The sequence below is a fragment of the Anomaloglossus baeobatrachus genome, chromosome 8, assembly GCF_048569485.1.
Source record: "Anomaloglossus baeobatrachus isolate aAnoBae1 chromosome 8, aAnoBae1.hap1, whole genome shotgun sequence".
Taxonomy (NCBI): Eukaryota; Metazoa; Chordata; class Amphibia; order Anura; family Aromobatidae; genus Anomaloglossus; species Anomaloglossus baeobatrachus.
The window spans coordinates 236,033,397-236,057,821 of record NC_134360.1 but is presented as its reverse complement, the minus strand read 5'-3'; the positions used below and the strand labels follow the sequence as shown (position 1 = coordinate 236,057,821).

At 44.0% G+C, this 24,425-nt stretch overlaps 1 protein-coding gene across 1 annotated transcript in view; it reads right to left on the bottom strand.

Annotated features, from left to right (window-relative positions):
* LOC142248935 (FRAS1-related extracellular matrix protein 1-like) overlaps positions 1–24,425 on the bottom strand; it is a 204,932-nt gene that overhangs the window by 138,606 nt on the left and 41,901 nt on the right. The window contains exons 11-16 of the mRNA XM_075320403.1: positions 23,493–23,689; positions 23,240–23,330; positions 22,893–23,060; positions 9,821–10,029; positions 5,056–5,149; positions 1,226–1,478 (exon numbers count right to left, since the gene is read on the bottom strand). Of these exons, the coding sequence (XP_075176518.1) occupies positions 1,226–1,478; positions 5,056–5,149; positions 9,821–10,029; positions 22,893–23,060; positions 23,240–23,330; positions 23,493–23,689 (1,012 nt within the window). The remainder of the gene's footprint in view (positions 1–1,225; positions 1,479–5,055; positions 5,150–9,820; positions 10,030–22,892; positions 23,061–23,239; positions 23,331–23,492; positions 23,690–24,425) is intronic.

Genomic DNA, 24,425 nt, shown 5'->3' with positions numbered 1-24,425 from the left:
TTCTCAAGTAAAGACACCGGCTTGTTCACACTGATGCATGGCAGATGTATACTACTACGCGTTTCGGCGGAACGCCTTCCTCAGGACCAGGTATGACCTGAGGAAGGCGTTCCGCCGAAACGCGTAGTAGTATACATCTGCCATGCATCAGTGTGAACAAGCCGGTGTCTTTACTTGAGAAATGGATATATATTTTTAATCGAGTTGATACAAATAAAGAAGCATTTTTATTTATCCCTTTGGAGTCCAGCTGGATTTTTTCCACTGCTTTCTTCTATTATCTTCCCGGCTTGCTGCCGTAATCCGTGCCGGACCAGAGGGGACTCATAGGAGGATATATTCAGGCTTGTCTCTGCAGTGGTGAGCGGTTTTGTTCCTTTTTGTAATTATGAAAAAAACCCACCAAAAACGAGGCAAAAATGCACCTAATTTTTTTTGGTCCATTTGGCAGATGATGCAGATTTGGTGCAGAAAATTTGTGCACTAAATACTCAGTGTGCGCACATAGCCCAAGAATTCCATTGCCTGTTAGTAGCTCTGCAAAAAGTCTAGTGGTTGCACAAAGAGTTAACTAAGAATCCTTCAGTGAGCTCATTCTCACACAGATTTGGTAACTTGCTTATCTGTCTTTATTGAGCTTCTCTCAGTTGATTAATGACCACATGAAAGAGCAGCTCTACTTTGATGTGGTCTGTAGATATAAATATACCTAAGAGGAGTTCAGAAAAAGAGTTACAAACTACCCTGCGGAAGGAGCTCACTGACTGATTCCCAGTTAGTCTCGATTGCAACGAGAAAGTCAAATTTTTCAATGAAACCAAATTGCAAAAAGTATTTCTGGCCCAATATTCCAAGTATTACACTAAAAACAAAATGCTATTGAAGGTATCAAGATCTGTTAATCTGGGGATGGGGTTGTTGGATTTCGACCTCCTTATCCCATTGTTTGGGGACATAATCCTTGAGAATAGACAGGCACTGGCTTATTCCTATGTAGAAGGTTCATGACTATGAAGAACTCAGACAGATAAAGTCGTCCAAACTAATATTTGTAGCCCTGTCCTCCCTAGCATCATCACGAGTCAATCGGTCACTGTTCCTGCAAATCAAACACACTCCTCCGCTGCTGCTTTCATCAATCGTTCTCTCTATTCTGATGAATGTGATTTATTAGATTTCAGAAAAGAAAAAAAAAGTTGAAAACTAACAAAAAGCCTAAATTTACCTGTGTGTCTGTAGGAGATTAACCCTCGGATGACATCGAGCTGGGTGAATTTCTCCACTGTGACTCCCCCCCTCTGGATCATTCCATACAGGGGATTGCGAGCGATCATGTACGTGAGCCTGGAGTCGTCGCTGTCTGGATCGGTTGCGTACAGATTGTCAGTAGTCACGTAGATGTGGCCGCCCTCTGGACAGGACAGGGAGGATTTCAGGCCGGATCGTAGCTCCGGGGGCTCATCATTAACGGGGGAGATCTTAGGACCAAAACAACACGTGGAAGGAAAAATATCCTAAATGTGCAAATTTGTAATCTTTGGGTACATTGGATTAGATACATATACAACTTTTTTATATTTGGAACTATATTAAAACTTATTTAATTCTTTGGAGCTGAGATCCCTTTTAAACGTCTTTGGAGTAGAGGAAACTCATAAAGAGCATTAACCTTAACCCCTTCACCCCCCGTGGACTTTCCGATTGTTTTGTTTTTTTGCTCCCCTTCTTCCGAGAGCCGTAACTTTTTTTTATTTTTCCGTCAGTCTTGCCATATGAGGGCTTGTTTTTTGAGGGACAAGTTGTACTTTTAAATGAAACCAAAGGTTTTACCATATAGTGTACTGGAAAACAGCAAAAAAATTCCAAGTGTGGAAAAACTGCAAAAAAAGTGTGATGGCACAATAGTTTTTGGGATATTTTATTCACTGTGTTCACTATATGGTAAAACATGTATCTATGTGATGCCTGAGGTCGGTGCGAGTTTGTAAACACCAAACATGTATAGGTTTACTTGTATCTAAGGGGTTAAAAAAAATTCACAAGTTTGTCCAATAAAAGTGGCGTACGTTTTGCGCCATTTTCCAAAACCCGTAGCGTTCTCATTTTTTGGGATCTATGGCTATGTGACAACTTTGCGCCTCGAGCTGACATTTTTAATGGTACCATTTTTGCGCAGATGCTACATTTTGATCGCCTGTTATTGCATTTTGCGGAAAACTTGCGGCGACCAAAAAACTTAATTTTGGCGTTTGGAATTTTTTGGGCGCTGCGCCATTTACAAATCATATTAATTGATTTTATATTTTGATAAATCGGGCATTTCTGAACATGGCGATACCAAATATGTGTATATTTTTAACTCTTTAATTTTCAATGGGGTGAAAGAAGGGTGATTTGAACTTTTAGGGTTTTTTTTGTTTTTTTTTTAATTTTTTAAAACTTTTTTTTTTTACTTTTTTTCTTATTTTACTAGTCCCCCTAGGGGGCTATATGGATCAACTATGCGATCGCTCTGCCCTATCTGCTGATCACAGCAGATAAACAGCAGATATGCTCACTTTCTGATTCACTTGGCTCCGGGCCGAGTGAAACCGAAAGTGACTCATGATAGCTACAGGCGTCATCACATGACCCTGTGCTACCATGGCAACCACTGAAAGTCACGTGATCACGCACGTGACTTCCGTTGGGGGCGGCGGTAAGTGAAAATAATGGCCACGCGCATATACATCTCGCTGCCAGACTTTGGCAGCGAGATGTAAGGGGTTAAATGTTCCGGGTGGAATGCGATTCCACTCGTAACATGCAGGCACACATGTCAGCTGTTGAAAACAGCTGATATGTGCGTGGATTGCCGCGACCTGCCCACGGCAGGAGGCAGGGATTAACCTCACACAATCCATGACGGATAGATCCGTCATGGGTCGTGAAGGGGTTAAAGGGTGTGTAGACTTTTGCAACCATTTTTGGGGGGGTTGTTCCAATTTATGTAAAGTACAATGAAGCAACCTTGCAAATAGTCTTGAGTAAAAGTCTTCTGACATTTTGTGTATGCAGCTCCCATGCAGACCTATGTGTCATCATGACAACGAACCGACCTTGAGCAGTCGCATCCCTGTTATCAGCCATTTCAGCTCTTCAATAGTTTAGCCGGCAAAAAATGTCAAAACTGTTCCTGCTGCACCAGAATTACCTTATGACATAAAGTAGAGATCATGCTTGGGCAGAAATATTTTCTACATTTCATGTCGGACAAACCAATGTGGAAAACTGGAGTCATACTCTCCCTGAAATAGCTGATAACAGGGAACAATAGACATGCACTTAACCAAGCAATGTATACCAGCCTCATGGATGGCATTTGTTGGGCCCACGACCCTAATGTGGTGTTCTCTTTGTAATTACGGTAATACTAGAAAAATACCCGCAGCTCCACTCACAGAAAATATGTAAGGCCTCTTTCACACGCCCGTGAAAATCACGCATGTGTTTCACGGACGTGTCAAAGATGCGTATTGCCCTCGGTGAGCCGTGTGTATGGCACACGTGTGTTCTCCGTGTGTTACCCGTGATAACACACGGAGAATGGGAACTTTCTGCTCACCAGTCCCTGGCGTTGCTGTCCATGGTGCTGATCTTCGGTCTCCGGTCCTGCCGACTCCCCGCTGCTGCTGCTTCCGGTCACAGTGAAGTGAATATTAAATGAGCATAATGAGCGGCGGTTGGCAGCAAGTGACAGCAGCGGCAGAGACAGCAGGGCTGGAGAAGGTGAGTAAAGATTTGTTTTTTTTTCTCTCAGACACATGTCTTTTCTCCGGTACGTGTCACACGGAACACATCAGTGTGGTCCGTTTGCATTACGTGTGACACCCGTGATGCCGTAGAAAAACGGACATGTCGGCGTGAGAAACACACGGACACACATAAGTACGGAACGGACACACGTTCCGTTCGAAAATACTTACGTGTGTCCTAAACCATATGAAAACATATGTCAACGTGTGTACGTGTCTCCGGTACATGAGAAAACTGCCAAACATGTACCGGAGATAAAAAGAACCTGCAGACAAGATTTCATCAGTGATCTTTGGCGCGGTTTACAAAGCCCCAAACATGTACCGGAGGCACGTACGTGTGAAAGAGGCCTAAGGTTGTTGGTTATACTCGCAAAGGTTAAATTTGCTATATGCATCAAGAATGATCTTACTGGGAGGCAATTCTCATAAATGAGGCCCCAGTTACTTCTACAGGGGCTATAGACAACCAGAAGCGATCTTCCTGTGAGGCAATCCTCATAAATGAGGCCCCAGTTACTTCTACAGGGCCTATAGACAACCAGAAACGATCTTCCTGTGATGCAATTCTTATAAATGAGGTCCCAGTTACTTCTACAGGGGCTATAGACAACCAGAAACGATCTTCCTGTGATGCAATTCTTATAAATGAGGTCCCAGTTACTTCTACAGGGGCTATAGACAACCAGAAACGATCTTCCTGTGAGGCAATTCTCATAAATGAGGTCCCAGTTACTTCTACAGGGGCTATAGACAACCAGAAACGATCTTCCTGTGAGGCAATTCTCATAAATGAGGTCCCAGTTACTTCTACAGGGGCTATAGACAACCAGAAACGATCTTCCTGTGAGGCAATTCTCATAAATGAGGTCCCAGTTACTTCTACAGGGGCTATAGACAACCAGAAACGATCTTCCTGTGAGGCAATTCTCATAAATGAGGTCCCAGTTACTTCTACAGGGGCTATAGACAACCAGAAACGATCTTCCTGTGAGGCAATTCTCATAAATGAGGTCCCAGTTACTTCTACAGGGTCTATAGACAACCAGAAACGATCTTCCTGTGAGGCAATTCTCATAAATGAGGTCCCAGTTACTTCTACAGGGGCTATAGACAACCAGAAACGATCTTCCTGTGAGGCAATTCTCATAAATGAGGCCCAAATTTCCCTCAAATCAGGTGAAAACTGTGTTTTTGCATTCACCAGGCTCCACACACAGATTTTCTAATTTATATACAGAGATTTGGAGAAGAAAATTACCTGGACCTTCAGCTCTGCGTCTGCGATGTTCTTGCCATCTGTCACAGTAAAGATGATGGCGTCCTCCAAAGACTCAGAGTCATCATGTTGATATCTGCAAATTATAGTGAAACAAACATGAGTTAGGTGCTGTGATGCCCCCTATACATAAACTAGTAAAAGAAAACTGACACCAAAAAGGCATAGGCAGTCATATAAAAGCCCTGGAAGTGCCGCCCATCTGTGCACAGTGCTCATTGTTTCATGAGCACTGAGTACGGGAAGACTGAGAAGGCAGAAACGGTGAAAAAGTCGTCTCTGACTGCCAGGAAGATTAAACAGCAACCTTAGTGGTAAAGAGCAAAATGACCTCATCCTTTAAATTACTGACCAACTATGTAACTTCCCTAAAATGTTGAGATTTCCATTAAGTGTCCCTGCCTTTTTGTCTTCTAGGCTGGGACTGACCCACAGGACGACCGGAGAATCCTCTGGTGGGCCTTGTTGCAGTAGAACATCATTTACGCCCCGAATATGATCAGTACTCGGCACAATACACTTGTTTCACTATATACAGATAAAGGAAGCATCTCATCATTCATTTTATAAACGAATATTATTATAGGGATATTATTATATACAAATTATTTAGGGATATTATTATATACAAACATGGGTACAGTTGTGAATGTAATGTTTGCATGCAGTTGATCAGTGGCCCCCAGCGTCAGTGTTACTGGTGGGCCCCTGCCGCCCCAGTCTGACACTGGACGAGGATGATTCCTCCTATTACTCTTATCACTGCAGCAGAATGTGTTTGGGTCCTCTGTACATCCTCCTGGCATTCTGTCCCTATGAATACAGGTCAAAGCATTCCTCTATCACTCAGTGGCAGCGATGCGCTCGCCCCCCCCGGCTTGTCTTGAGGGTGGGATGTTTTTTTTCCTTTTTTCACCCTCTTGATCTCAGAGGAGGTTTGCTTTTCTCAGCCCCCGGTCCCAAAAGATGAAAGAACCTATGGGATTTTCCATTCTTCCACTGCGTAAACTCACTGCTGCTCTTTTGTGGTGGTCTCTGATAATGGGCCGAGGAGACCCCTCTGCTCAATCGCCGCAGACAATACGTTCCCCGTCTCCAGAGATGGGAGGATTTTTATTATCTTATGTAATGCAGCGAGGGTTTGATTCCACCACATCTGCGCAGCGTTTTATTACGTCTGGTGTTGTACAATGACTGATAAAGTCGTAATGTCTGATAATGGGAAGCCTATCGCTGCTTACATGGTGGGATTAATTAGGGGCATTGCACCGAGTCTGGGGACCTCTTGTAGGGACCGTCATATCATATAGGGGGCAGTATATACCGTATATAGACAGAGGATGACTGGGATTATGGTGATGCATTAACATTTATACAATACAAAGTTTAGAAAGCAAAGAAAAGAAATTTAGATGCTACATTAATAGGAATAATGGACTAGGGTTTCTTGGATTCCCCCATAAATTGCTACTATATCTCATATAATGAAGTGTCTGTATGGATACCGCTAGAATATGTGCCAAAGAGATGTCACAACAGTGCCGAAAAGCTCACCAAAAATAAAGCCTGCGACTAAGCCTGAGACTAAGCCTGAGATTAAGCCTGAGACTAAGCCTGAGACTAAGCCACGTGTGACAGACAGTCCTGTGGTGTCCAGCTATAGAAGGTCACAGCTTTTAGCTGCGCAAATTAACGTAACCTATTATTTCTGCTTGGTTTTTATCCCCTTCCCTTTAGGACCCTGTGGAGTTCTTCAGCTTTTCAGCTGCTTTTCATCAGTACTTCCCTTGGTGTCTTTATATACAGCACCTTCACTTCCTATTACTCGGTGCTGGTGAAAGTTCATATACTTTTATCAAGTTTTCAATGCAAGCAGTCAGCTTGCATACATCTGGAGAATCCTGGTGGTTGTTGCAGTTTCTCTCCCTGAGTCAAATGGAGACAAGTTGTTTGTTGTTTTCCCTTGTTTGTTATCCCTGTATGTCCTTTAGTGCCTAGTGGGGTTGACGAAGCTTATCCTATCCGCTCCTTACCTACAACCCAGATCAGGGTCAGCCAGGGTCAGGTATCCAGTTTGGTGCATAGGTGCAGAACCTATCTAGAGTTGAGAGGGAAGCCAGGGCCCAGCGGTAGGCCTCATCAAGGGTCACAATCTCCCCCTTCCCTAAACACTGGGTTTGCCTTCACTTTTGCCATTTACTTGGTACTTCCCCTACATAGAGTGACAGCTAAAGCCAGAGATAGAGTCGGAGATAAAGCCAAAGATGCTCCTCATGATGCTGGAGAATGCAGCAATGCTTCTATATAGTGCCAGAGACGCTAACATTCAAAGATTCTCCTCACACAGGACACTGACGCTCGGGGTACAGGATAGTGACACTGGGGGTACAGGATAATGACACTGACACTGGGGGTACAGGATACTTACACTGACACTGGGGGTATAGGATAATGACACTGACACTGGGGGTACAGGATAATGACACTGACACTGGGGGTACAGGATAATGACACTGACACTGGGGGTACAGGATAATGACACTGACACTGGGGGTACAGGATAATGACACTGACACTGGGGGTACAGGATAATGACATTGAGACTGGGGGTACAGGATAATTACACTGACACTGGAGGTATAGGATAATGACATTGAGACTGGGGGTACAGGATAATGACACTGACACTGGGGGTACAGGATAATGACACTGACACTGGGATACAGGATAATGACACTGACACTGGGGATACAGGATAATGACACTGACACTGGGGGTACAGGATAATGACACTGACACTGGAGGTACACGATAATGACACTGTCACTGGAGGTACAGGATAATGACACTGACAGTGGGTGTACAGGATAATGACACTGACACTGGGGGTACAGGATACTTACACTGAGACTGGGGGTACAGGATAATGACACTGACACTGGGGATACAGGATAATGACACTGACACTGGGGGTACAGGATACTTACACTGACACTGGGGGTACAGGATAATGACACTGAGACTGGGGGTACAGTATAATGACACTGACATTGGGGGTACATGATAATGACACTGACACTGGGGGTACAGTATAATGACACTGACACTGGGGTACAGGATAATGACACTGAGACCAGGGGTACAGGATTATGACACTGGAGGTACAGGATAATGACACTGACACTGGGGGTACAGGATAATGACACTGAGACTGGGGGTACAGGATAATGACACTGAGACCGGGGTACAGGATAATGACACTGAGACCGGGGGTACAGGATAATGACACTGACACTGGGGGTACAGGATAATGACACTGAGACCGGGGGTACAGGATAATGACACTGACACTGGGGCTGCAGGATAATGACACTGACACTGGGGGTACAGGATAATGACTGACACTGGGGGTACAGGATAATGACAGTGACACTGGGGGTACAGGATAATGACACTGACACTGGGGTACAAGATAATGACACTGACACTGGGGGTACAGGATAATGACACTGACACTCAGGGTGCAGGATAATGACACTGACACTGTGGGTACAGGATAATGACACTGAAACTGGGGGTACATGATAATGACACTGACACTGGGGGTACAGGATAATGACACTGAGACTGGGGGTACAGGATAATGACACTGAGACGGGGGTACAGGATAATGACACTGAGACCGGGGTACAGGATAATGACACTGAGACCGGGGGTACAGGATAATGACACTGACACTGGGGGTACAGGATAATGACACTGAGACCGGGGGTACAGGATAATGACACTGACACTGGGGGTGCAGGATAATGACACTGACACTGGGGGTACAGGATAATGACTGACACTGGGGGTACAGGATAATGACAGTGACACTGGGGGTACAGGATAATGACACTGACACTGGGGTACAAGATAATGACACTGACACTGGGGGTACAGGATAATGACACTGACACTCAGGGTGCAGGATAATGACACTGACACTGTGGGTACAGGATAATGACACTGAAACTGGGGGTACAGGATAATGACACTGACACTGGGGGTACAGGATAATGACACTGACACTGGGGGTACAGGATAGTGACAGGCTGATAATTTAAGGCTCCTTTACATGGAACGACCGATTGTGCGATTTCACAATCGATCGTATCCGCCCCCGTCCTTTTTGCGTCACGGGCAAATCGCTGCCCGTGGCGCACAAAGTCGGTAACCCCCCGTCACACATACTTACCTCTCGTCCGACCACGCTGTGGGCGGCGAACGTCCACTTCCTGGAGTGGGAGGGACGTTCGGCGTCACAGTGACGTCACACGACCGCCGGCCAATAGAAGCGGAGGGGCGGAGATGAGCAGGATGTAAACATCCCGGTCACCTCCTCCCTTCCACACAGAGCCGGCGGCTGACGCGGGAGGCAGGTACGCGATGTTCATCGCTCCCGTAGTGTCACACGGAGCGACGTGTGATGCCACGGGAACGATGAACAACCGGCGCCCGATTTCAGAACCGATATTATGGAACTTAGCGACCAGTACACGACTCACGATTTGTGAGCGATACTGCGTCGCTATGAGGTGTCACACAGGCCGGCATCGCCAGCGATGCCGGATGTGCGTCACAAAAACCGTGACCCCGACGATCTATCGCACGATAGATTGTCTGGTGTAAAGCAGCCTTTAGTGTTTTTCTTTCATCGCCATTTACTCTTTCTATAACTTTCATGTATTTTGCACTGATTTCGTACCGAACTTTGTAGCTCCGCAGCTCCTCCAGGCTGAATGTGCTCCCCTCAGTTATTGGGACTCCATGCAGCTCCACATTTCCGTGTCGGGGTCCTGATTTCAGTCCGATTCTCAGATTCTCAACTTTTGTGTCTTCATCAGAAATGACAAGACTTTCGGCGGTAATGAGACAGCTCGCTCCCTCCTCCGTCCTTACAGGGTGGGTGGAGATCTGAAGAACAGAATCACTGGAACATTATAGCATAATACATAATAATCGTCACACAGGTAAGAGGGGGTCCCAGGAACACAGAAACCTCCATCAATTCTTCAGTGCGTTATATACTGTTACCGCACTGCACATATAGCGTAGAAAATCCAGCGTAGTGTTTGATAAATTTGGCGTAATTGAAGATATAACACTTCTGCCTGGAATCATTGCTCCACTTTTTACACCACTCCCTTATTGGAGTGAGAATGTGACATCTTATTATAAAGTCCCAAGTCATAAATGTGTCAACAGCAGTGACGAGAAATAAAGATTGGGAAACAACGAGAAAAGTGGGTATAAAGTAGGTAACAAGACTCCATAAATTATTATTATGAGTATTATTAGTATTATTAAATTTTTTAATTATTACATTTTTTTAAATATACATTATTAAATATAACTTATGAGCCATAATGTTACTGAAAACCAAATTATATAAGAAAATCAATATTTTATTAGACACAAATTGTACAGAGTTAAAAACCTTTAAAAAGCCAAATGCAGGACTAGGTCTCCAGAAGAAAATGCATAATCCACAATAATAAAGAGTAATGAAAAATGTGTCAAAGAGGCCTAAAGATTGCATATAAAAACGAAGAACAATTACATATATAAATAATAAATAAATAATGCCCCTAGGTAGCACTTAAAACCCCCAAAAGAACTGGGGAATAGGTGTATATATAGATGGATATGATGTTCTAAATAAGATGTCCAGAATGAAATATATGAGATTCCAGAGAGACAAAATTAACAGATCCAAAGAAGCGTGTGATCAAGCCGTGCAAACCAAAAATGGATAAGGTCTGAGCCCCATGTGTTACGCCAAAAAGAGATGGCTTCATCAGGGGTGAAGAGATAATATAATAGATAAGTACCGGTATTTATAGACACTTAAATTGATTATTAATTTTCAGTCAATCCACACAGATGAAAAAACTTTACACGCCCCATGATTAAAGGTAAAAGATTAAATACCTGTAAATTAAATGCTTAGTTAGAAGAATGCAGGTCATAATAAACCACACTACTATTGAGGAACACGGCGTGCGCACCACAGTGGACCTGACCACCGGAAGTGGTAAAAGCAGAAGCCGGAAATTAAATGAAGGCCTGGCGTGCATGCCACAGTGGACGGGACAGCTGAGGCAACCAAGATGGAGACCGGAAATGACGACGCCTCGACGTGCTTGTCACAACGGACCACACCGCTGGTGGAAGTAGAGTAATAAGACAACATGATTGACAACTTGTGTGTCAAAATGAAACGTGATGTCTACAAAAAGATTCCTTGATGGCCATTAAGAATCTCGTGATAGTATATCCTAGTGAATTCCAGCGTGAAACCCATTATCCAATCAAAAGTGCATAAGACATTGAGAAGAAGTACAGAATGAATATAAAAAATTACAACTGGACTGCCAGGAGGAAAGAATTTAATTAACAAGAGATACCAAGGGTCCACAATAAAATGCAATAAAAAATATACAGAATTTGTGGAATAAATTAAAGTGATGAGTGCCATTTTGACTTTTATTTAAAAAAAAACCATATAAATATAATAAGAATATGTTAATGAGTTCAATGAAGTGGAGGAGATGTTCTAGGTCAGACGGATTTTCAAAAGATATGAGTTGAGTAGAGATGAATTTTACGATATCTCGATTGGACCCATCTAAAATAGAAAATAGTAAAACGTCGTCTATGTATCTGAACCTTTTGAACCCACACTTTAGAAACAATTGAGAGAACTACAGGTATGCCCCCTCCCCACACACCAACTACCTATATATATATATATATATATATATATATATATATATATATATTATATATATATATATACTGTGTGTGTGTATATATATATATATATATATATTTATATATATATATATTTATTTATATATATTGGTAGTTGGGGTGTGGGGAGGGGTATACCTGTAGTTGTCTCAATTGTTTCTAAAGTGTGGGTTCAAAAGGTTCAGATACATAGACGACGTTTTACTATTCTCTATTTTAGATGGGACCAATCGAGATATCGTAAAATTAATCTCTAGTCAACTCATATCTTTTGAAAATCCGTCTGACCTAGAACATCTCTTCCACTTCATTGAACTTCCTGGATGTAAAGATTCATGTTGAATGGCACAAACATTTCCACCTATTTACATCACAAGGTAACGTCCACAAATAGCCTTCATTATTTCTCTAGTTTTCATCCAAAGCATCTAAAGAAGGGAATACTCATTGACCAGTTCCTAAGAATCAGGAGAGATTATAGTGGTGAATTTCACTCTCAATCTCGGCATCTAATTAAATGATTAAAAACTTAAACTAGGGGTGATTGGAAAAAAATATATTATCGAGGATGGATATATTCAAGCCCAAAAATAAAATTCGAGAACCATCTATCTATCTGGTGTCTACGTAGAACAACCAATGGAGTGAACAGTACAGTTTACTTAATCAACTATTATTGACTAGAGCATATTGTTCTTCCAAAACCTTCCCTCACAGGTAGGAGGGCTAAAATTCTAAGGACCGGCTCAGAGGAAGTAATTTTTTACCCCCAACTGTTCACTTCAGTAGTGGCTTTACCTGTCGGGAATCACATGCTCATGGTGAGTGTTCAATCTGACAATTCATTCCTTTCTCATACATTTTTTCTAATCCTACAGATGGAAGGAATTTCTATCTTAAGAATTACATTAACTGCCGTTCAAAAAATGTCATCTATGTCTTGACTTGTCCATACTGGAAGCTGTATGTGGGTCAGACAACACAGGAGCTGCATAAAAGGATCCAGGAACAGTTCTCCAATATTGCTCTGGCTGCAAGACGTCAGGAACAGGGGAAGCCCCTATCTTCTGTAGAAACACATTTTTCTCAACATCATCAATGCACAGTAAGTGGTACATCTATTACTGGACATGGTCTCTATCAATATCACAGGAGGAGATATTACAGCTTCACTCTTGCGTATGGAATCAAAGCGGATTTATTCCCTCACCTGTCTCTCCAAGACTCCAAGCGGCATTAAGGAGGATCTTTTGTTCACAGGTTTAAATAAGAGAAAACAATATTTTTCACATATTTAGTGCAAATCCCTTCAGGGGATATCCTTATCGCTTTCTTTTCGCAGTCACATAACATTTTATTTTTAACCATTTTTCTTATTTGTATATTTACAGGTGTATAACTGAACTCATTATTATTTTTTTTTTTGTTTGTTTTGTTTTTCACCTTTCAATTAAGATTACACAAGATGGAATTCTTTCACCTCACCTAAAGGAGAAGAAATTAACAGGATTAACCTGTATGAAAATTAGAGAATCTAATGGTATTCATATTTTTGTGGACTTCATATCCACTTTTATGAGGACGATTCATTCTGTACAGATATAATAATAAACATATACAAAGTTTTATGTATGCGCCAATATATTTATGTGTACTTAACTATTTATGTATTATGATTGATATATATATATCAGCATTGATAGATTGATTGATTGATCATACATATAGCATTGAAGATGAGCTCCTGAGTTTTTCATCATTTATACCTTGTAATGAGCGAACAGTAAGACAAAACCTTGAAAAATTCGACTCTGTGGAACAGGAAAGCGAGCTGGACTGAGCTGGACTAAAGATTTTTATGAAAAAAGAGGAAATAGAGGATTTAAAGGACATAAGAAAAAACCTGTTGAAGGACAGATCACATACAACAGGAGGACTCCAAACTGACATCTGACACCCAGAGATCTGCACATCTAAAGGTAGGACCATCCTCCATCCATACCACAACCTACAAACAGTGCTGTAATTACATCTCTGATAAATAAGGATTATTATAAAAATGGAAAATATAAATGTAGAACAAGTAACTGGGCAGAGAGCAGAGCTGGAGACACCCGACACCAGGAGGTCACACACTCTGGAAATCACATACTCTGAAAGGCAGAAAAGCATTCATGCACAAAAAGCCATTAAACATGCAAAGATTAGAGAAGAGCCAGAGACCCTCTTTCCTGATTTTACCTCTAAAGAGGAAGATAAAAGGAAAACCAATTATTTATTTTTCACAGACCAGCCCTTAGCCTGGCACACCGCTCTGTGCAATCAATATAAGTATATATCCAAGAACGGCAATACTAAGGGCCAGCAGATCAGAATTAGAAACCAAAAAGAAGACGAGACCAACTCACTGACCATAAACGTGTACAATAACGGCATAATCATGGTACAAGGGGCTGAGGAAAACTTACAGAAATTTGAAGACAGCTTTTCTCAAATTAAACTCCAGGCACAAAACTGCAAAGAACAACAAACCCCAGCAGCCACCATCACCTCTACAGAGACCTCCAGAGACAGAACTGCAGCCCCCAACACTTCACACCCCTCACCCGAGACCCTCAGAGACTGTTTATCTCAACTAGAAAGAGACTTTGTACAATTTAAAGAAGAACTTCAAAGAAACCTTGGTGACAGAAATGCAAATGACCAAGTAATGAATGAGATAAGCACACTGAGATGTGAATATGCAGCAGTGAATATGCATCTGCAGGAAATAAGAAGCAAAATGTGTGAACTGCAGCAAGAAAATGCCCGACTGAGACTGGAGATAACAGAGCTGAAGACTCCGGGACACCTGAAACAGGAGGACGCCATAGAAACACAGAGGAGTGAAGACAACATGGCCCCCACTGGCCAGGAGGGAGCTATGGTAACTAACACCAGAACAGACACAATGGCCTCCACTGGCCAGGACACTGAGATACCAAATAACTCCAACAATATGAATGCTCCTGAAAATAACATAAGTGAACCACAAACCAGAGAAACAGAAAAGAGAAGAGAACTAGCCACCAGCAAAATCTCCAGCACAGACACCCAGCTTCACCCACGTACCCCACCCATGACCTCACAACGTTTTGATACCATCCTAATAATGGACTCAAATGGGAAATACCTGAAAACATGGCGACTATTTCCAGGAAAAAGGGTCAAAAAAATCCACTGTGCAACTATTGAGCAGGTGATGGCAGTCATCAATAACCCACGGTTCACAAGCCCAAATCATATTTTTATACACACAGGAACAAACAATCTGCCAGCCCAACACCAGAAGATCGCAGGACAACTGACCCAACTAGCAAAGACGGCAAAACTAAAATTCCCAGACAGCAAAATAATTCTATCATCTCTGCTCCCAAGAAATGATGTATCCAGCCAAACTACCCAGAACATCAACACGGACCTGACCACAAGAATCAAGGCTGTGCCCGACGTGATCCTGGCACAACACCCCTCCATAAAACACCAACACCTCTACGACGACAAGCACCTAAACAAACAAGGGGTCAGCCTACTGGCCAAAGAGCTGAAGGACATTATACTAAACAGAGACCCCATGCCTGGACTCAACAACAACCAAAATCCCATGGAAAGACCCCCAACAATAAAAAGACGGGAAACCCCAATTTCATCACAGGAGGCCAGAAACAAAGCCCTTCACCCAACATCGGGCCATCAGAGGAGGAGACCACCATGGAGGGGACCATCAACCCCACACAGAGACATGCAGGGCAGAGATATGGAAGAGATTAGAACCCTGCTCAGCACATTGTGCAGGAAACTAATGTGACTGGATCTAACATACCTATAAACCAGTCGTAAATCCAGAGTGTCTTACACAGCCGCACTCATTACAAGGTATATACACATGAGGTATATATAGAAAAAAAAATGACCTCATTCACAATCAGCAGCTGGAACATCCAAGGCCTGAGCACCTCGGCCTTTGGATGTAAAACAAATGACCCCGACTTTATTCAAAGACTGAAGAATATAGACATTCAGATCCTCCTGGAAACATGGACCAGAGCTGAAAACGAATCTCTGGTGCCAATCGGATACAGAGAAATCTCTGTCCCTGCCCTTAAAAATAAAAACATCAAACAGGGCCGCTGCTCAGGAGGAATATTGATCTGGTATAAAGAAGAGCTCCACCAGTACATCAAACCAGTGAAGAGAGGAGGCAGCCACATATGGATCAGAATCAGCAGCTCCATCCTCACCTCTCAGTCCGATGTCTACCTCTGCACCACCTATATACCACCGCCAGAGTCCCCCTACTTCAATCCAGACAGCTTTGAGATCTTACAAGAAGAAGCCACCCATTATCAGGTCCTGGGCAAAGTTCTCATCTTTGGAGACCTCAATGCAAGAACAGGGAGAGAAAAAGACTTTCTGACCACAGACGGAAACATCTACATATTTGGGGCAGAGAATGACAGTCACGACTCAGAACACTCAGAGAGAAACAGCTATGACAGTACAGTCAACAAAAGTGGCAAAAAGCTCCTGAACTTATGTAAAAGTTTAGGTCTTCATATTCTTAATGGACGTACAAAGGGAGACTCACTGGGAAGATATACACTAGACTCCCATGTAGGAAGGAGTGTAGTAGACTACGCCATTACAGATATGGACCCGGCAAATATTAGCGCCTTCATAGTCACCCCACAAACGCACCTGTCAGACCACAGCCAACTTCTCCTGTACATAAAATCTACAGAGAAACCATCCACACAAAAGCCACAGCAGAGCAGCCTCTACAACCGACCTCCATCCTATAAATGGTCCAAGACGTCAGAAATAAAATATAAAGAGGCTCCCAACAGACCGGAATTACAAGAGATGCTCCACAACTTCTACAGCTACAAGTACAAGTCAAACCCAGAAGGAGTGAATCAAGCTGCAAAAGACCTCAACAAAATATTCCACACCATGGCCAAATTGTCCGACCTCAAACAAGTCAACTACAAGAGGCCAAAAGAAAAGCAGATCAATGGTTGGTTTGACAAAGAGTGTAAAGCCGTTCGAAAGACCCTGAGAACAGCCTCAAACAATAAACACAGAGACCCCAACAACCCAGACCTGAGGGAAGCCTATGACACCATACAAAAGCAGTACAAAACCATCCTCAGGAGGAAGAAGCAGAGCTACATCTCTACCAAACTTAGCCAACTCCAAGACGCCCTCCAAGACAACTCCTTCTGGGAAATATGGAGCCACATGGACACAAAGAGCAAGAAAAAGACTGATACCCATATCCAAAATGGCAACATCTGGCTCCAGTACTTCAGAGACCTCTACAAAGACATCCCAAAAGAAGGACTAAGCCAAGAGCAGGAAAACATAACATCAAAACTAAAGGCAATGGAAGAGAAAATCAAAAACTTCCAAAACCCACTGGACACACCAATTACATTACAGGAAGTTGCAGAGAAAATCACTTCCATAAAGTGTAAAAAATCTAGTGGTCTGGATGGAATCCCCCCAGAGATGTTGAAGTACAGCCCACCAGAAATTCAAGCTGCAATGGTTAAACTGTTCAACATTGTGCTGAGTGCTGGCTACTTCCCTCGTACCTGGAACCAAGGACTCATTACACCGATCCACAAGAGTGGGGACAGGTATGACCCTGCCAACTACAGAGGCATATGTGTCAGCAGTAACTTGGGAAAACTGTTCAACAGCATCCTAAACAAAAGGATCATCAGTTTCCTTACCGAGCACAATGTCCTGAGCAAAAGCCAAGCAGGGTTCGTGCCAAACCACCGCACCACGGACCACATCTACACCCTGCACAGTCTCATTCAGAGCCACGTCCACAATACAAAGCATGGGAAGATATACGCCTGCTTTGTAGACTTTAAAAAGGCCTTTGACTCAGTGTGGCACCCGGGCTTGTTCTTAAAAATGCTGGAAAGCGGAATAGGAGGAAAGACCTACGATGTCATCAAAAGCTCCTACACCGAGAACCTCTGCAGCGTGAGTGTGAACGGTAGAAGAACGGCTTATTTCCAGCAGAGCCGAGGAGTCAGACAGGGCTGCAGCCTAAGTCCAACGCTCTTCAATATTTACATCAATGAGCTGGCTGCTGCTCTGGAATCTTCACCTGCTCCAGGTCTCACACTCCATGACGCCCAGGTGAAATTCTTGCTCTATGCAGATGACCTACTGCTGGTGTCACCAACCGAGAAAGGTCTCCAAGACAACCTACAAATTTTGGAGAAATTCAGCTCCACATGGGCACTACCGATCAATCTAAAGAAAACCAACATCATGGTGTTCCAGAAGAGAAAAAGAAGATTTGACCAGCATCCTTCATTTGTCGTAAACGGCTGCACTCTAACAGGAACAGACAAATACACCTACTTGGGCCTGGAAATTCACCAGTCAGGGAGCTTTAAACAAGCCATAGAGACCCTGAAAAACAAGGCCTGCAAAACCTTTTATGCCATCCGAAGGAAATTGTATCATCTGAAGCCACCAGTGAGGGTCTGGCTAAAAATCTTCGATTCCATCATTGCCCCAATCCTCCTGTATGGCAGCGAAGTCTGGGGCCCTCACACTTACCCAGATTGGTCAAGGTGGGACTCCAGCCCAACAGAAATATTCCACCTGGAATTCTGTAAGCACCTTCTCCAGGTCCATCGAAGCACCTCCAACAGCGCCTGTCGAGCTGAGCTGGGCAGATTCCCTCTACACCTAGCAGCTCTGAAGAGGTCACTATCATTTCAGGCTCACCTACAGAGTAGCAATCCAAGCTCCCATCACCACAAAGCTCTGATACATATACGTGGGCCAGATGAACCAGGACCCCGGGCACAGCCCTCCCAAACCCAACTGGACAAAATAACCAATCACAGCAGCCTGACAAGAACCAGAATCAGGAAGATGGTAGACGAGGGCCAGAAGAGGTACATCAGTGACTGGAGGACCGACATCAACACCTCACAGAAACTGACCACGTACCAGAGTCTACAGAGAGACTACAGACTGGCCCCGTATCTGGAGAAAATCCCGGACCCCAGAGACCGCAGGACCCTGAGCCGATATAGACTCAGTGCCCACAGTCTAGCCATCGAATCCGGTCGACACAAGCAGAGCTACAAGCCAAGGGAGGACAGACTGTGCCAACACTGTGACCTGGAGGCCCTGGAGGATGAAACCCACTTCCTGCTACACTGCACCAAGTACTCAGCAGTGAGGGACACTCACTTCAGGAGACTCTCCCATCTCTTCCCGGATTTCAGCTCCATGAAGGAGGAAGAGAAAATATATATCCTGCTGGGGGAAGAAGAGAGCGCAGTGGAGATAGCAGCGCGGTATGTGAGCGAATGTCATAGACTTCGAGAAAGAGAACTATGATAAGCCATGGACTTCCATAGCCCCCCATCCCAGATGTGGCCCCCCAATCCCCACCCTGGATATGCCCCATCCACCGTTACCACAGTCCCCACCGTGGATATGCCCCATCATAAGCCATGGACTTCCATAGCCCCCATCCTAGAAGTGCCCCCACAGTCCCCACCCTGGATGTGCCCCATCCATCCTTCCTACAATCCCCACCCACCATCCCCACAGCCCCAGGCCCTAATGTACACTTGCTTTGGCAAAACTAATTTGTATTTGGTCCTGCCAATAAAGCTTATTTGATTTGATTTGATTTGATTTGATTTATATATATATATATATATAGATATATATTAGTATATGTATACAGTCCCTGACAGAGGTTCTGTCGCTTATCCATATTATGTAAATAAAAGCTTATAACCTGCCTTTAAATTCATCCATTGGTTTTATAAATTACTCTTTTGAAAGCTGAAACTCTCTCAAATTTGGTTTAGGTTATGAAAATAAAGTTGCTGAAATATTGATCATTTAATAAACACAGAAAGGTCATCTTATGGCAAGACAAAAGTTTTGTCGCCCACAGAAAGTAATGTGAAATTCAAACAAGTAGTTAACTTCTAATACAAAGATATGTTGCATAACATTGGTGAATGAGGTTGTGGTGCTATTAGTGCCATATTTAATATTTTGTGTGACTTCCATGAGCTTGAAGGGCTGCATCCATGCGGTTCAACAATGATTCATGGCCATCAAGAAATCTTTTTCTAGGCATTATGTTTCATTTTGACATGCACGTCAGGGGGAGACATATCATTGGTGTAACCTGTGCAGCTGCACAGGGGCCCAAGGGGTAAGATGGGCCATTTCTATCTCCAAACCAGGTGGAATTGTGCATTTTGATGAATTATTGGGCTAAAAAGGGCCCATGTACTGTTTTTGCACAGGGGCCCTTTTCTGTCTGTGTCCATCAGTGACACAAGCTGTGACTCATGATGCCTTATTGCTCCACTCCTGCTGGCAGAGCGGTCCGTTGTGACAGGCACGCTGAAGCATCACCACTTCCAGTCTCGATCCTGGTTGCCTCTGCAGTGTTTTCCAGCATGGCAAGCGCACCACGGCCTTGTGTCATTTCCAGATGTCTAGTCCACTATGGCATGCCCGCCATGTTCCTCAATAGTAGTGTGGTTTATTATAACCGGCACTCTTCTGGCTAAGCATCTAATTTACAGGTATTTAATCTTGTACCTTTTATCATGGGGCATGTAAAGTTTTTCATCTGTGAGGATTAACTGAAAATCAATAATTAATTTAGGTGACTACATAGCTCTGGAAAAAAGTTAGAGACCACTGCACAGTTTTATAAGAATCAGCTTCTCTACATGTCTGTAGCCATTCCATTCCAGTGTCAGTTAAATTCCAACCAGAGTACAGACCGGCAGAGGGCGAAAGCGACTCACTACTGACCGGGATGACCGTCAGCTCATTCCAATGTCACTCAGCAACCGCAGGATGACATCAAGTAACCTACAAAAGGAATGTCAAATGGCAGCTGGGGTGAAGTACATGGCAAGAACGGTTCATAATAGGCTCCTGGAGGCAGGGCTCAAGTCATGTAAAGCTAGAAAAAAGCCTTTCATCAATGAGAAGCAAAGGAGAGCCAGGCTGAAGTTTGCCAAAGACCATAAGGATTGGACCACAGAGGACTGGAGTAAGGTAATCTTCTCTGATGAGTCTAATTTTCAGCTTTGCCCAACACCTTGTCGTCTAATGGTTAGACGGAGACCTGGAGAGGCGTACAAGCCACAGTGTCTTGCACCCACTGTGAAATTTGGTGGAGGATCGGTGATGATCTGGGGATGCTTCAGCAAAGCTGGAATTGGGCATATTAAACTTTGCGAAGGACATATGAATCAAGCCACATACAAGGTTATCCTGGAAAAACAGTTGTTTCCTTCTACTCAGGCAATGTCCACAATTCTAAGGACTGTTTTTTTTCAGCAGGACAATGCGCCATGCCACACAGCTAGGTCAATCAATGTGTGGATGAAGAACCACCGCATCAAAACCCTGTCATGGCCAGCCCAATCTCCAGACCTGAACCCCAATGAAAACCTCTGGAATGTAATCTAGAGGAAGACAGATAGTCACAAGCCATCAAACAAAGAACTGCTTAAATGTTTGGACCAGGAGTGGCATAAGGTCACCCAAAAGCAGTGTGAAAGACTGGTGGAAAGCAGCCAAGACGTGTATAAGCTGTGATTAAAAATCATGGTTATTCCACAAAATATTGATTTCTGAACTCTTCCTGAGATAAAACATTATTAGTATTGTTGTTTCTAAATGATTTTGCATTATTTGAGGGTTGAAAGCAATGCATTTTTTATTATTTTGACCATTTCGCATTTTCAGAATATAAATACAAAATTTATTGCTTGGAAATTCGGAGATGTTGTCAGTAGTTTGTAGAATAAAAGAACAATTTACATTTTACTCAAAAATATAAAGAGAAAAATCAGAAAAACTGAAAATTTTGGAGAGGTCTCTTAATTTTTGCCAGAGCTGTAAATACTTATCTGTTTGTATTCTCTCTTTCGCTCCTGATGGCGCCATCTCTTTTGGTGTAACGCTTGGGGCTCAGACCTTATCCATTTTCTCTATATTCTTTATGGTTAGATCTTCACATTCATTTTCCTCTGAAGACCTAGTCCTGCATTTTGCTTTTTAAATGTTTTTAACTCTGTACAATCTGTGTCTAATAAAATATTGATTTTCAGTAATATTATGGGCTCCTGGAGTCTACGCTACATCCTCTTTTCTGATATTATTAACGGGAACCTGTCACCACTTTTTTGGCCTATAAGCGGCAGCCACCACAACCGGGCTCTTATATACAGCACTCTAACATGCTGTATATAAGAGCCCGGGCCGGGAGTATAACATAAAAAACACTTTATAATACTTACCTAACGGTTGCTTGGTTGGCCATATGGGCGTCTCCGTTCTCCGGTGCCGGCGCCTCCTCTTTTGGCCATGTTTGTCCGCCTTCTTCTCTAGCCGCGGTGCATGACGCGTCCGACGTCATCCACACTCGCCGGCATTCAGGTCCTGCGCAGGCGCACTTTGATCTGCCCTGAGCAGGGTAGATCAAAGAATTGTAGTGCACCTGCGCAGGTCCGGCGAGTGTGTATGACGTAGGACGCGTCATGCACACAGAAGTCAGAAGGAGGACGAAGATGGCCGAAAGAGGCGGCGCCGGCACCGGAGAACGGAGACGCCCATCTGGCCAACCGAGCGACCGTTAGGTAAGTATTATAAAGTGTTTTTTATGTTATAGTCTTGGCCCGGGCTCTTATATACAGCAAGTTAGAATGCTGTATAGAAGAGCCCGGTGGTGGTGGCCGCAGCTTATACGCCAAAAAAAGTGGTGACAGGTTCCCTTTAATTTTCGTATATGGTACATTTCCCTCCATATTTGTTGGTGCCGGTTCTCTTTCTTATTGGTATTTACTGAGAAACAAAAATGGCACACAACTTTTATAAATCTGGCTAGAGAGTAGAAATTATGCAAAGGTGTACAACTGGGGTAAACCAGTTTTAAAATGTAATGCCGTTACCTTTGGTGCCTGATCATCCACAGGAATGACTGTTATGTTGAATACGAGTCCGGTCAGTTTCCCGCCATGCTGGTCACTAACAGAAAACTCAAACTGGACGTGCAGAGGATCGGGACCGATGTCATGAATCGGAGGCAAGTAGGCCACCTTCATATGGTTCACTGCGTGCTGGGATCAGGGAGACATTGATAAGTACTACATACAATATAACAAGGCCACCGACATGAGAACTCATTGTATCTATGGCCCAGTCCTCTCGCTACATAGATAGTTGGGGCTTCTAAATAGAGTCTGAATGCAATCGGTACTGCAGCTGAATGCAGATAGTGAGACAACCCACATGTTACCTGGGTGAAAGAGTTCAGGCCGGAAATTGATGGATCCTTTTCTAACAGATTTGAGGTGTCCACGAATATCAGCTTTCCAGCATCTTGAAGACTACAAAAGGAAAAAGGAGACAATACATGCGGAGATTAATGGATTCTCCAGTCTTGTCAACGGATAGAAACAACTTTTACATTTACAATAAAAAAAATCCTGTGTAGACCCAATAACCCTACAGTCGTGATACAATCCATAAACCATATCGGAAACACTCACCCCGGAGATGTGGCGGAGGAGCATGGTTTGCTGATGGTGTAGACAAGCTGACTCTCCGGAGATTCGGTATCGGTAAAATGGAGGTGCTGCCTGGTGATACGGCCGATCTCATTCTCCATCACTGAAATGTGCCTGCTTGTCCCAGAAACGTCTTTAGGGAGCTGATCCTTCACCGGAGAAATGTGGACAACAGCCGTCTAGAAAAGGCGAGATGAGTACTCAGGGGTGCAAAGAGGTCCTCGCTAATGTGACGCCCTGCACTAGCCAGGTAGTTACAGACATAACACACACACACCCCCTCCCCTGGATAGTCTACATCAGTCAAACAAACATCCTTGTTGCCTCCCTCCAGGGTCTGATGTCCACACCAGGTGGGGCGGAGCCAGGCGGTTGGCCCCACCCACCGAGGAGTTCACAGGCCTGGAGGCGGGAAAAAGTAGTTAGTTCAGTTTGGAGTTCAGTGGAAGTGGAAGTGGAGTTGAGTTTGGAGTGGAGAAACTGCTAGTCTCTGGGTAGGAGCCCAGGCACTGTCAGCAAGGTCGGCAGATGGTGGTGGCCGTCTGCAGGAGGTGGTGCAAGTCAGAAAAACCGTAGGACCGGGGACAGACGGTGGCCCGCCGGTACCGAGCCGGGGAGCAGAGTTGCATCAAGCACAAAGGCAGAGCCATCGGACCCCGACTAGACTGGGAGCCGCCGACAACGGTCAAATCCGAGAGTGACCGGAACCCCAGGGGTTTCCTAACACCCAAGACCCGTCAGAAGGCAACAGTCCACACAGTGAGGATAAAAAGCCACCGCCATAGGCTAGAGATCCAAGGGCCACCACCTGCGGGCAAAACGGGCTCCTTCGGTACATATACGCCAGGGAGCGGACTACCGTTGGGAAACCATCGGAGTCAACACATACTACACAGGTGCAGGGAAAGACAGCCA